Below are 14,046 nucleotides of genomic sequence, written 5' to 3' on the forward strand. Positions count from 1 at the left end.
CTCCCACCTTAGTCTCCAAGGAGCTGCAGCTACAAGTGTGAGCCACCACATGCAGCTAATTATTTTATTTTTTGTAGAAATGAGGTCTGACTATGTTTCCCAGTCTGGTCTCAAACTCCTGGGCTCAAGAAATTCTCTTGCTCTGGCCTCACTTTCTGGCATTTTTAACTTGCTCTATTCCCATTCCCTTCTCCTGACCCAGAACTCACTCTGTGTGAACAGCCTTGCCTATAATTCATTGGTCAAAAACAATTATCTATGAAGGTTTAACCACAGCAGCCTAAGGCAACCTTACTAAACAGAGATAACGAAAGGCTGACCAAAATCTAAAAAGGAAAAACTAGGATAAAGTATGCCCATTGTACTCTGAAAAACTCAAAACACACGTGCAGGTTTGTGTGCATGTACTGGAAAGATCTGAAAAGGTCCTAACCTCTCAATTCCGGCTGACCTTGAGATCTGCACAAGCAGGAACCCAAGGTGAAGGCAGAGCTGTAAACTGCCTGCCTCTAGAGCATTGGCACACACCCAACATACACACCAAGCCCTTCAACAAAGGATCGGTAGATTTACAGGCTCAATGCATTTAAGAAAATCCCTATCCAATCATTAGCTGACCACTAAGCTTAAAGGAGTAGAGATGGCAAATGACATGACAACAAAGACACACTTCACAGAACTAATAGAAGAAAGTCACTAAACAAGCAAACAGCAAACATAGCTAACTCTGGTTGGCAGGGAAAAACTAACATCCACAGTTGCCACACTGTATAACTTATGATGTTCAGTTTTCAACAAAGAAATTACAGAACACACCAAAAGACAAAAAGAATAAAATACACAGGGGAAAAAAAAAGCAGTTAATAGAAACTGTCCCTGAGAAAGTCCAGAACTTAGACTTATAAGACGAAAGACTTAATCAGCTTTTATAAATATGTACAAAAACTAAAGGAATCCATGCCTAAAGAACCGAAAACAAAGTATGAGTATGATATCAATAAAAATAGAAATTTTATGTAAGAACCAAACAAATCCTGGAGTTGAAAAGTACAATAAGACCAGGCGTGGTAGCTCACACCTATAATCCCAGACTTTGGGAGGCCGAGGTGAGAGGATTGTCTGAGCCCAGAGGTTGGAGACCAGCCTGGGCAACTTGGCGAGACTTCATCTCTACAATGAACAACAACAACAAAAAAAATTAGCCAGGCATGGTGACACACGCCTGTAATTCCAGGTACTTGGAAGGCTGAGGCAGAAGGGATCACCTGAGCCCAGCGGCCCAAGACCGTGGTGGCCGTGAGCATGCCACTGCACTCCAGTCTGGGTGACAGAGAGAGACTCTAACTCAAAAAGGAAAAAAAAAAAAAAGAAAGAAAGAAAAGTACAATAACTGAAATAAAATAATCACGAGATTGGCTCAATTGCACATATCCCAGCAAAAGAGAGAATCAGCAAACGTAAACATAGCCCAATTGAGATGATCCAGTGTGACAAACATGAAAAAAAAAAGACTTTCCTTCAAAAATGAAGGAGAAATTAAGATACTGCCACATACACAAAAATAATGTATTAAATAATTTGTTAATAGACCTGCCCCAAAAGGAAATACTAAAAGAATCTCTCCTTCTAGCAGATAATCTAAGGATTGTAAACAATAATTCAAATTCACATGAAGAAATAAGAGCACTTGGGGGGGTAAATAAAAGTAAACATAAACACAGTATACATGCATATTTGTTTTCACTCTTTTTTTCTCCAATCTGATTTTTTTTTTTTTTTTTGAGTTGGATTCTCACTCAATCACCCAGACTGGAGTCCAGTAGCATGCTCCCGGCCACCGCAGCCTCAACCTGCTGGACTCCGGAGATCCTTCTGCCTCAGCCTTCCAAGTAGCTGGAACTACAGGCGTGTGCTACCACACCCGGCTAATTTTTTTGATTTATTGTAGAGACAAGGTCTCACCAAGTTGCCCAGGCGGGTCTCGAACCCGCGGGATCAGGCAATTCACACACCTGGGCTTTCCAAAGCGCGGGATTACAGGCTGAGCCACCGAGTCCGGTCATCCAATCTGATTTTTAACGACAACTGTAAGCCGGGCACAGAGGCTCACATCTGTAATCCCAGTACTTTGGGAGGTGAAGGCGAGAGGACTGCCTGAGCCCAGGAGTTTGAGACCAGCCTGGGCAACATGGAGAGACCTTAACTCTACAATAATTCAAAAAATTAACCAGGAATGGAAGCACGCACCGGTAGTTCCGGCTACTTGGAAGGCTGAGGCGGAAGGATCACCTGAGCCCAGCAGGTCAAGGCTACGGTGGCTGTAAGCATGCCACTGCACTCCAGCCTGGGCAACAGTGAGACTCCAACTCCAAAAAAAAAGAACACTTCACAACACAAATGAAGCATGTCCTCTGGCTGGTTTCTTTCCACAGCTACCATTCTGCTATCTCAGTGGTCTCATGCATTTCATGGCTTCAGTGATCAACTATAGTCAGCCCTTGGTATTCACAGGGGATTGGTTCTAGTACTCTCTTGAATACCAATAGTCTGGTCTTGAATTTCCAGCTTCAAGCAACCCTTCTGCATTGGACTCTCAAACTGTTGGGATTACTGGTGTGAGGCACCATGCCCAGTTCAATCAGACTTTTTAAGAAACAAGGACCTCACAGTTTCAAATATATTGACCTAAAAGAATTATTAATATAATTATAATATGGATTGGACCTTAAAACTATCTTCATACCTTCTATTTTCTTTAGGCTTTTTAAAAAAATCACAAAGAAACTGAAAAAAATAATTTGGAAGCAGCAATTTTAGACCACTTTTTTGGTGAACAGAGAGGCAAGAACCAGACACCAACAAATATATATAATAAGTACTTACATAGAAATATGTTTAAATTGATTTTAAGTGGGAAAAAATAAGCAAGCTATTGAACAACATGTTGCATATAACACTAATAAATCAAACCACCATCAAAGCGATATCAGTATCAACAGTGATGGGATTAGGGGTAGGGTGTTGTGGGAAAGAGAACAGAGGTAGGGAGGGTAGCCTTCTTTGTACCATTTTTATTGTAGACATTTATATTATTTATTTTATTTTATTTATTTATTTGTTACACATGCAGCTGTGTTCGGTTAAAAATCCCAGTAGAGGCCTCCAAAATGTTAGGTCAGAACTACTGGGGAGTCTGGTTTGTAATACAATGCCATGCAAAACTTGCAAAGAATTCTACAGAAGTTAGATTGGAAAATATAGTTTATTTAGAAAGCAAATTAGAAGCCGGGAGTGGTGGCTCATGCCTATAATCCCAGCACTCCGGGAGGCTGAGGTGAGAAGACTGTCTGAGCCCACAGGTTTGAGACCAGCCTGGTCAACTTGGCAAAACCTCATCTCTACAATAAATAAAAAAAATTAGCTGGGCATGGTGGCACATGCTTGTGATTCCAGCTGCTTGGAGAGAGAGAGAGAGAGAGAGAGGAGATTCACCTCCCCAAGGTAGGGGAGGGGGCTGAAGGTAGGAAACACTGGGTCCATAGCTTAAAGAACCACATGGACACCCAGAGTTTAACAAAGGAATGGCCATTATTCCTTTTACAGATACACAGGCCTGTATATATGTATGTCACCTGACTCTTTCCCCCTGACTGGACTTTCTTTTTATTCTATTTCTGAATAGGAGGGAAACAAAGAGAAAAACAACAAACAAAAAAGATCTCAACTAAAGAAAACCTCAAAATCATCCTGAAGATCTGGTGCATGTCTGGCTTCCCTTGCCTTTTTTGTAGGTATTAGCTTTTGCCTCCCCTGTCATGAATGTCAGGAATCCTATCAGCCCAAGGCTTAGAGCATGACCTTCCAAACAAGCTCAAATGAAAACAGAGCCTCCACCCACCTTCTGATCTCCGCATCAGTAAATCCCTCCACAAGGTCTTTTCGCACACTTCTCGGGCGCCCTCTGCGCTTTGGCTTCTTGTCATCATCTGAGTCATCTGTCTCACTCTCAGAAGCAGAGGATCTCTGGGCCTGCCTCTTAGACTCGGTGTCAGAGTCACTGTCATTTGTCTGAGCCTGAAAAAGATTGAGCAGCCCATCTTAATTCTTTAGTAGTCAGAACTTCCCATTGTATCACACAAGTCAATTTTCCTTTAACAAATAAAGAGCACAGGTCACATAATGAAGCAAATTTGCTTAGAATACTCATACTTTTGGCTGGGTGCTGTGACTCATGCCTGTAATCCCAGCACTTTGGGAGGTAGAGGTGAGAGGATTGCCTGAGCTCAGGAGTTCGACATCAACCTGGGCAACTTGGCGAGATCTCGTCTCAAAAAAAAAAAAAAAAAAAAGAATATTCATACTTTCAGAGACATTATAATGTATTGATAAGTGAACTGGATTAAAAATATAAAAATATTTGGATTTTTAAAATAATATATATATTATCCAATATAAAACAAGTTTATGTTTACTACGTTTACTGCCTTTACTGCAGTAAATTGTCTCTTTGTACCTTTGTTTTCTCATTTGTAAAACAGAGACAATAGTATCTAAAACATAGGGTTTTCATGAGAATGAAACTATACTTCATCAGTTAAGTATAAAAGCACTTAGAACTATGCCTGGCACAATGTAAGTGCTCACTAAATGGTGGCTAGTATTCATTATGATTTATTATGATCATGGATAAATCTATTATCGTCAACAAAATGGGTGATAAAACTTGTTTTACCTACTATGGTGCCATTACAAAAATCAAATTAGTGCCTGTGATAGTGCTTTGTAAGGCGTAAAGCTGGTACATGTTTCTTGTTTATGGTAATATAATCCTTTACTAAGTATTTATACCAAGTGATGTCAACATTTAAAGACAAATAGGTTTGATTCTCTGAAAGTTGAAAGCAACAACAACTAGAACCAAATTGTTAGGGTAACTGGTTCTAATTCTAAAGGCAAAATACAAACTTCTGTCAAACTCAGATCCTGTTCAGCCAATGCACAAAAGGCCAATTTGCAAAGACCAAAAAGGTCCCATGGGTATGCTCATGAGTTCTGTGCATTTTTTCACTTTCCTCTGCTAGGTATCCTACAGAATAGCTCTGAGTGTGTCACAGCAACAATGCAAGGCCTCTTCAACGAATAATCAGCACTTCTGTAGCCTTTACAGCATAAGAAATACTTTCGTATCTTTCATCTCACTTGATCACCTTTTTAGTGGAACTCCGAATTCGAGGCAACATATAAATTTCTTCTAGCTCCTTCTGTCGCTCTTCCTCCTCTACTTTTTTCCTTTGCTCCTCTGGAATGATCTCATCCCAGTCCTTGTGAGGACGCTCTTCCAGCTCTTCTTCATCTTCCATTGTTGCAAAATTGGCAACCTTAAAACAAATAGACAATTCATTATCTTACTGACATTTCCCCGTTTCTAAACACCATCAGCAAAAACATCAACTTATCTGGTGTTTTTAATTAAATAAGACATTGTGAATACTAATAGGACTACCATGATATTACATAATCAGATAACCAACCTTCTACTAATCTCTCCTATGTACCCTTCAAAACTTTTATGAAAATTTGGGAAATGGATATAAAGATATAAACTGTTTTGTAAATTTTACTGAAAGAGTAATTGCTGAAGCATATACATGCTCTAATAAACATAATACTAATTAGAAAATTCGAATTTGTTTAGATTACAAAATGCTGAATACTTAATGATCCAAGATGAACTTACATTTCTAAAAGTTACTGCTGAATTGAGTTCACTTGAAATAATGCAAAACCCAAAGCACTCATTATCTAGCCAATTAATTGCCTTATTCATTTTTATCAAAAATATAAAAGTTAAAAAGCTCATAATGATTTCATAGGCTCAAAAGCACATGTAGTCTTAGGAATGAAAATAAAAGCATATAATGGAAAAAGATTTAAACAAACCTGGAAGGATATTCTATTTATTACATATCAAATATTATTTTAATATCTGATATTTTTCTGTACTACAACCGTATACATTTCAGTAAGAAAACCACCTAAGTGTTTGCATTTCTAAGAACCAGACTATGGCTACACAGAAATATCCACCAGCTCTGGACAGTCTCTGGGCAATGGTAGGCAGACCCTAGCCTGGGCTCCACATTCTTTTTATTCCTTTCCTCCTAGTCACTGAAACTACTTCACTATAATGAAGTACGAAAGAGCTTTTGGAGGTGGAGTAGTGGTGAAGCCCAGACTCTGGAGATCAGACCATCTGCTGGGATATAATCACAGCTCCACTTATGTGTAATTTTAGAAAAGAAAAAAAAATTTTTTTTATACTTCTACTATAATCCTTTTTTTAAAAAAAATTATTTTGGCGGGGTCCTGGTGGGAGAGTGGGGGAAGGAGAAAAATAGTTTATCTTAAAGCTGTGGGGTACAATTCAGGAATAGTTATACAAGTGGACATTGTACAGATAAAGTTTGGGCCTTCCCTTGGTCCGCACTTTGCCTGGTTTAAGATCAGGTACCCTTACTGATGTTGTGTCTCCAACCCCACCCTGGCAGTATCCTGCTACTGCCAATCCCTTTCTTATAGTATTATGGCAAAGATTTTAGAAAATTTACTTAGGCTCTCTATGTCTTGTTTTCTTCATCTTTAAAATGAAGATCACATATACTTCACTTTAGGATTGTTGTAAGTGTTGAAGGGGTCAATATATGTAAGGCACTTAAAACAATGTTTAAAATACAACAGGAACTATACAAGTGTTGGTTATTATTGCTGAAGAAAATGGTAATGTAGTATCTCAAAAAACATTTGTTGTGTTTCCAACATGTTAAATCAGGGTTTTAAAAAAAAAGAATTAGCCGGGCTCGGTGGCTCAGCCTGTAATCTCGCGCTTTGGGAGGCTGAGGTGAATGGACTGCCTGAGCCTGCGGGTTCGAGACCCGCCTGGGCAACTTGGCAAGACCTCATCTCTACAATAAATCAAAAAATCAGCTGGGCATGGTAGCGTGTGCCTGTACTTCCAGCTACTCGGAAGGGTGAGGCAGAAGGATCCCCGGAGCCCAGCAGGTCGAGGCTGTGGTGGCCAGAAGTGGCCACTGTACTCCAGAGTCTGGGTGACAAGGTGAGAGACTCCAACTCAAAAAAAATATATATATATTAAAAAAAAGAATTATCAGTGGAAAAGTAATGTTGATTCAGCTGAAGCACTGCACAAATACCCTCTAGAGTAAACAGATGCATACTGTTAATCATATGCTTCAACCTGTAACCAGTAATATGATGACCACTTTTGAATAACCAGTAAAATGTAGAATATTTCATAGCTAACTAGCCATATAAATTTTTTTTTTTTGCTGATCAGGACATCATAATGAAGATTACATGTTTAAGAAGGGAAAGGTAGTCATAGAAGTGAGATCCAGTTGAAACAGTATTATGGGCTGAATGCTTGTGTTCCCCCAAAATTCCTGATGAAATCCTAACTCCCAATGTAATGTATCAGAAGGTGGTGCCTTTGGGAGGTGATTGTCCTAAGGGTATAGTCCTCATGATGGGATTAGTATCTATATAGCCTATATATAGTACCCCCAGAAAACTCTCTAACCTCTCTTCTCTACCTCACCGGAACTCAACCATGTTGGCACCCTGATTTCAGATTTCAAGCCTCCAGAACTACAAGGATGTCTGCTCTTTATAAACTCAATCTATGGTACTTTGTTGCAGCAGCCCAAATTAACTAAGACAAACACTAGTAATTGACCTTCATCCTTTTCCAGCCCATTCTCTGCATTCTCAGACACTTCTTAGGGCTCTTTGACCCACTCAGTTCCATCCTTGTACTTCCACTGAAACAAATTCTACCTGTGGCCACTCTTGGAGCTCACCACACAATACTATTTCCTTCCAAACCCTACACGAATTCCCCCTCAAGCCTAATGAGTCTACAGCACGTAACAATCATTGCAATCACCATGTCTCTCTTGCTTCTCCAACCTGCACAGAATCAACTCATGGTCAGTCAATCCTTTCACCTAAGTTGTCACATGAATCTTGGAAACCTTTGCCATTTTGACTTTTCTGTGCCTCTTAAGCCAATCTCCCACCTTGGGATCGCCAACTGATTGAATTTCTGACCTCAGGTACTGCTGGATAAAGTCATATGACCCTGCTGACTTGCTCTACAGCAAAGCCATATCATCTAAATTCAGCTGACTCCCTATCAAGTTCCTCCTCACAACTCCCTATCCCATCCACGACTGCCCCAAATCTTTTCCAAGTCTCAGCAAACATCTTTCTTACTTTACTGGTAACTAAGGTCATAAATTAAACTCCCATATCTTCTCTCGTCTCCTCTTCCCTAAAGTGTCTTGTCCTTTCTTCTTCTAAGGCCTAATCTTCCATCTGTGCTTTTGACTGTATCCCTTCCTGTCTCCTCTGGGGCAGTGTACGATCAAATTGTCTTCCCTTAAAACCTTCAATATCTCTTTATTCTCTAATTCTTTCCTCAACCTAGAAACACTGTAATATCTATCAAAACGTTGCCTTGCTTGACCCTTGTATCCATATAACTTATCTTCCCTGTAACTCTTTCACAAAGCTTCTTAATAACATCTATACTAAGCACTGCCACCGTCTATTCATCTGGTGCCCAGCTTCTGCTTCTACATTTAGTCCTCATCTCATGTAATTTTCTGTTATAGCAAACACCATTGGCCACCGCTCTTCTCCCTCTTTACCAAAAACAAAAAAATTTACCACGTCATCAGTAATTGTCACCTACTGTTACCATACTTTTGATGTCTCTTTGACAACTGATTCTATTAACGTCACCCACAGCCCTCCAAACCGTCCTGGTTCTACATGCTATTCTGTTTCTCCACCTCATCCACTGACAGCACACTCTCAGTCTTCTTCACTGACTTCTTTCCCTTGACACTAACTCTGCACAGGACAGCCCACTTCAGTGGTTATCTTCATGAGGAACTGTAGAATCCACATTCACCACATACTTATAACTCAAAAGAATGATACCGAGGATATGAATCAATTCAGGTAATGGGAAAAAGCAAAGTGGTTAGCACAGAGAAAGTGTTCACAGACATTAGTGCTGAGAACTCCCTCCCACAAAGGTCTCCATACCTTAAACTGTGACAGAAGCTCATCTGTTGCACTTGTTGACACTTCATTCTCTCTAGTTTCAGCCAAGCGTAAAATTTCATCTATATCCATTTCCTTAAAGAACAAAAGCAACACAAATATGGTAAAGAGGCAATAGTGATCAGCACTTACTGAAAATGTTTGGTGTCAATAAACCAACTCTACTTTCTGAAATTCAATTTTCAGTCTCAGCTCTATATCCTTTATAGTATGAACTATTATTTTATACAAATGACAAAGTGAAACTTCAAAAATTACAAGAAATCAAATGGGGAGATGGAAACAACCCAAAGACAGAATCTTCAAATGTTATTCATTTTTTCCTATTCAATTGGAGCTTCATAAGACAAAAGAAACCAAACTGTATCCTTCAAGTAATTACTTATTTACTCTAGAAGGGACTCAGAATCTTACTCCAGAAAAATTTAAACTATCACTGATCATACCTCTCAAAAAACTTTATTTTTCCTCAATGTTAATTACCTGAGGTTCTGATTCCTCCCCTTCAAGTTCCTTGAAGAGATCCTCTGCTCCAAATTTCAAAATAGCTGTTAGTTCTTCCTTATTAAAAGGATTTGAGCTGTAGAAGTAAAATGTAGATGTAACCTCTTAGGAATGTCAAATAACTCTAAGGAGTTCTACTTCAGAATAACTATCCTTTAGAAAGACGTCAAATAACTGGTGAAAATACAAATTCTGCCTTAAACAAAATGATACCTCAAATATTTCATTTTTTATCTATAGGATGAGTCTGTGGTGGCAGTTCTAACCTAGCAGAAGTCTAGAAAATCAATCAGGGTCCCGTTGGCTCAACTATTCCATGGCAGACCAAGAAAGATGACTAACAACATGAAAGAACAGAGTTCTTCTCTACACCCTCTGACTCAGAAAGTTATTATTCACCAAGGATTTTCAAATTTCTCATTGATGGTCCAAAACAAAAAAGCCAAGCTTTTCTCATCTAGGTTCCCCTCCTTAAATGGAATATTACCTGAAAACATTCTATTTAGGAAGGGCTAATTTGAATATATCTTTAACATAGCTGCAGCAATGCCACAGAAGAACAATATGGTCAAAACATAAACTCTACAGGAGAAATAGCTGTGCTTCCTCCTAGAGTCAATTGAAACTTCACTACTTTGCTTTTATACCCTTCTGTTTTCAACAGAAAAAAGCAAAACAATCTCCACACAAATATTTTTGCCACTAGTAAAAAAAAAAAAAGCTGCCAATTCAGTCTGGTGGATTTTCACTACTGAAAGGTCAAAGTGACTCTGTGCTAGGCTGACACACAACACACAGCTCCACTGCTGCTGCTGTGTCATATGTCACAACTGCAGCCAAGGTCGAGGGAGAGGGCAAGAAGGAGAAGCCCACATAAGCAGAGGGTTGATAAATAAAAAAGGAAAAGCAAGGAAGACAAAAAATATCATTTCTCTGGTGATTATGGCCTGGTACTTCTCAGGTAATGAAAGGACTCATGTCTGTGGTACAGAGACCTATTAAAAGAATGAATACCAAATGCTGATGTAAAATCAACTTGATTCTGCATACCTCTCCAGTCTCTCTTCCACTTACTTGGACCTTCCCGAGTTGTTTTCCAGGACTGTCCGGCCAGTGGTATCCATGCGCTGAATCACCAGATGGTCCAATACCATCTTCTTTTTGGCCCGTTCTATGATCTCCTCTTCCACAGTCCCCTTCGTAACTAAGCGGTAAATATTCACCTGTAGGAAAAAGAAATGTTATGTTTATGTCTGACACAAAAAAAGAAAGAACAAGGTTACACCTCTATCAAAAACCCAGAGGAAAAAAGAAAAAAAGGTTTGTTCTCTACTACCATAAATGACTGCAAAAGCTATCCATCCAAGTAGGCAGCCTAAGCAGATGCAGTATTTTTACTATCTGCAGCAAGTTATGTTTTAAATAAACTTGCCCCTCATGATCTGTTATTATGTCCTATTCTAATGATTAAAATATTGCTAAAGAATAATCAGCTTCACTATTGGAACGTCTCACAAAAATAGAATCTTTAGACAAGAATGAAACTTATGTTATCCAATACAGAGTAGCATTTGAGATTTATAAACAAAAGAAAAAAAGAATATAGTTTTTCCAACACATTTTTAAAGATCACACTGTCATGTATTATAAAAAAAATGCTAGAATAGTTAACAACTTTTCCACATTAAAACAGAGAAAAGGTTCAATTCCAAGTCTATTCATCATATATTGTCTTGGGGTAAACACATAAAGAGAGAAAAGTTTCTTAACAGGTTCATCTAAGGCGTTAATCAGAAATCAACACTTGGGGAAAATGAAAGCAAAAGTGCTGAGTAAAACCCCTTGCCCCTCAACCGAAAGTCATATCCAGAAACCTATGCCCACTAACCTGCTTCTTCTGACCAATTCTATGGGCTCGGGCTTGTGCCTGCAAGTCATTCTGAGGGTTCCAGTCAGAGTCAAAGATGACAACTGTGTCCGCTGAAGCCAAATTGATTCCCAGGCCACCAGCCCGTGTCGAGAGCAGGAAACAGAAGTCCTGTACACAATGCAATATACTACTTTATGCAGTGGCCTTCTCAGAAACAGTTTCACAGTCCAATAAGCCCTTACACCTGGAAACCCCTGCAGGTGTGAAGAAAAGTGAGATATGATGGACAAACTTTATGGAGGCTAAAAGAATGTCAGGCACTTGATGGCAGAGTGAATTTTCATTTGATTAAGAGGAAAAGTCAGTGCCATGAACAAAGGAGTAAAGCAGAATCTAATAAGACAATGAGAGTGACAGAATTAGGGCTACCACCTGGCTAAAACCAGTATACAAGAAGTTAACCAAAAAAACCCCAAACAAACTCAATTATCATGAGGATCATTAATTTCAGCAAGATATCTAGATAATTATTTTCTGGGGAAAGGTAGATTAAGCTATGTAAGGCAGTTAGTATAAATGAAGACATTTTACTATGTACATGTTCATTCACCTGTTAAGCTGATGAGGAATATAGAAACACTGCACTAACATCACATACTGGAACTGCTAAGAAACACAGGACCCTCAATCACCACAAAACATGCAAAAAGAAAACAAAAACAGGAGTGGCTAAAGAGTGATGTGTGGAAAGACTCAGGCACTGACATACTACAGTTTCCACAGTAGTACTAACAGAGACTGGGCAGGCACAATATACCGCCTGTGTCTAATTGCTCAGAAAAACACAGGGACAAGGAAAAGAATAAATTACATAAACCAGGGTGAAAAAGCCAAAATATTCTACTTTCAGGGAACCTGACCATTTATGTCAAAAGTTGATGCCTTCTGGCACAGAAGTGGCACTCAAAACTGTAATTCTGGGTTACAGCTTGAGAAATGGGTACACTGAGCATACTAATATAGATGCAATGAAAAGTTCTCCAAGTTCTAACAGTCACATTCAACAGTTTGCCACAAAAATGAAAATGGGAATAGCTGCCTTACAAGAACTTTAAACAATGTAAATAAAGAACTAATCACAACAGGTATACTGGCACATAGTTTGTGATCCTTGGGAGAAATACCAAGCCCGACTAAAATCTGAAAAAAAGCCTAAAGATAAGTGGACAGTTTAAGATGAGATATCTAACATATGAGGTCTGCATGATATCAACAATTTGCTCTTTATTAAGGACAATATGGATTGTGTTATTTGAATCTGTTATCAAATTGACAATTTAAAAAAATTATGACACTCAGTGTTGCTTTAGGATGAGGAATAAAAAGGAGACTATCTGTGTATAAACAGTATGAGTATAATTGTTTCTAAAAAGTTAGTAAAATGTAACAAAAATCTTCTAAAATGCTCACACTTATCTAAAAATCCAACAATAATAAAATGGATAAATAAAAAATGGTACAAAAAAATAAAAAATTTTAAAAAGAACAAAAGAGGAAAAAAATAAAAATTTCCCCCCCTCCCCGAGTCAGAGTCTAACACTGTCTCCCAGGATAGAGTGCAGTGGCACAATCACAGCTAACCGCAGTCTTGACTTTCTAGGCTCAGGCAATCCTTCTGCCTCAGCCTCCCATTGTAGCTGGGACTATATACACGTGCCACAATATCCAACTAACTTTTAAAAAAAATTTTTGTAGAGACAAGGTCTCACTATGTTGTCTAGGCTGGTCTCAAACTCCTGGGCTCAAGCAATACTCCTGCCTCAACCGCCCAAAGTGCTGGGATTACAGGCATGAGCCACTGGGCCCAGTTGATGAAGAAATATTAAAATTAAAATTCTGAAAATCTTTACTGACATAGGGAAAATGCTCAAAGCATAATTCTGAATAAAACAAAACACGTGAAAAATGATCCATAAGGTAAGCATATCAAGAAATAAATGGTTCCATCCGGTATTCATGGAAATATACCTAAAGGATGTGAATAGCAAGTTGTGCCTGACATGAGAATTTTGTACAATTTTTCATCTTTGTACTCACCATCTTCCAAATTTTCTAAATGGGCATGTAATATTTTCACCCAATATAAGTATTTAATTTTTCAAAGAAAATTTTAAAACAAAATGATAGAGAACTTATATTCCATATATAGCCATAGAGCAGAGAGTGAATCCACTGACAGCTATGCAAAAAGCAACTTTTTTTGTACCTGAGAAAGAGCAGTAAGAAACATTCAACTCATACTATTTTCGTAAACTAGAGTAAGGAACACAAAACTAATTTGAACAAACACCATATGATTAAAATATCTGGCATTTATATTGAGTGCATACTATGTGCTAGGCAATATGATCAGTGCTTTTTGTTGATTATCAAATGTAATCCTCACAGCAATAGTCTAGTATGAAGTATTGGAGGCACTGGAATCATCATGAGTTTTCAGTTGAGGAAGCAGGGAGCAGAGA

The 14,046-nt window shown here is 38.6% G+C and overlaps 1 protein-coding gene across 3 annotated transcripts in view; it reads right to left on the reverse strand.

Annotated features, from left to right (window-relative positions):
- The window catches only part of CHD2 (chromodomain helicase DNA binding protein 2), a 131,138-nt gene that overhangs the window by 43,283 nt on the left and 73,809 nt on the right, over positions 1 to 14,046 (reverse strand). For all 3 annotated transcript variants that reach the window (XM_021709227.1, XM_008051273.2, XM_008051272.2), the window contains 6 exons: positions 11,543 to 11,692; positions 10,729 to 10,877; positions 9,634 to 9,730; positions 9,133 to 9,225; positions 5,208 to 5,378; positions 3,899 to 4,074 (listed from right to left, as the gene is read on the reverse strand). In XM_021709227.1, the coding sequence (XP_021564902.1) occupies positions 3,899 to 4,074; positions 5,208 to 5,378; positions 9,133 to 9,225; positions 9,634 to 9,730; positions 10,729 to 10,877; positions 11,543 to 11,692 (836 nt within the window). The remainder of the gene's footprint in view (positions 1 to 3,898; positions 4,075 to 5,207; positions 5,379 to 9,132; positions 9,226 to 9,633; positions 9,731 to 10,728; positions 10,878 to 11,542; positions 11,693 to 14,046) is intronic.

This window comes from Carlito syrichta, unplaced genomic scaffold (genome assembly GCF_000164805.1).
Source record: "Carlito syrichta isolate Samal-C Ts95f unplaced genomic scaffold, Tarsius_syrichta-2.0.1 Scaffold169260, whole genome shotgun sequence".
NCBI lineage: Eukaryota > Metazoa > Chordata > Mammalia > Primates > Tarsiidae > Carlito > Carlito syrichta.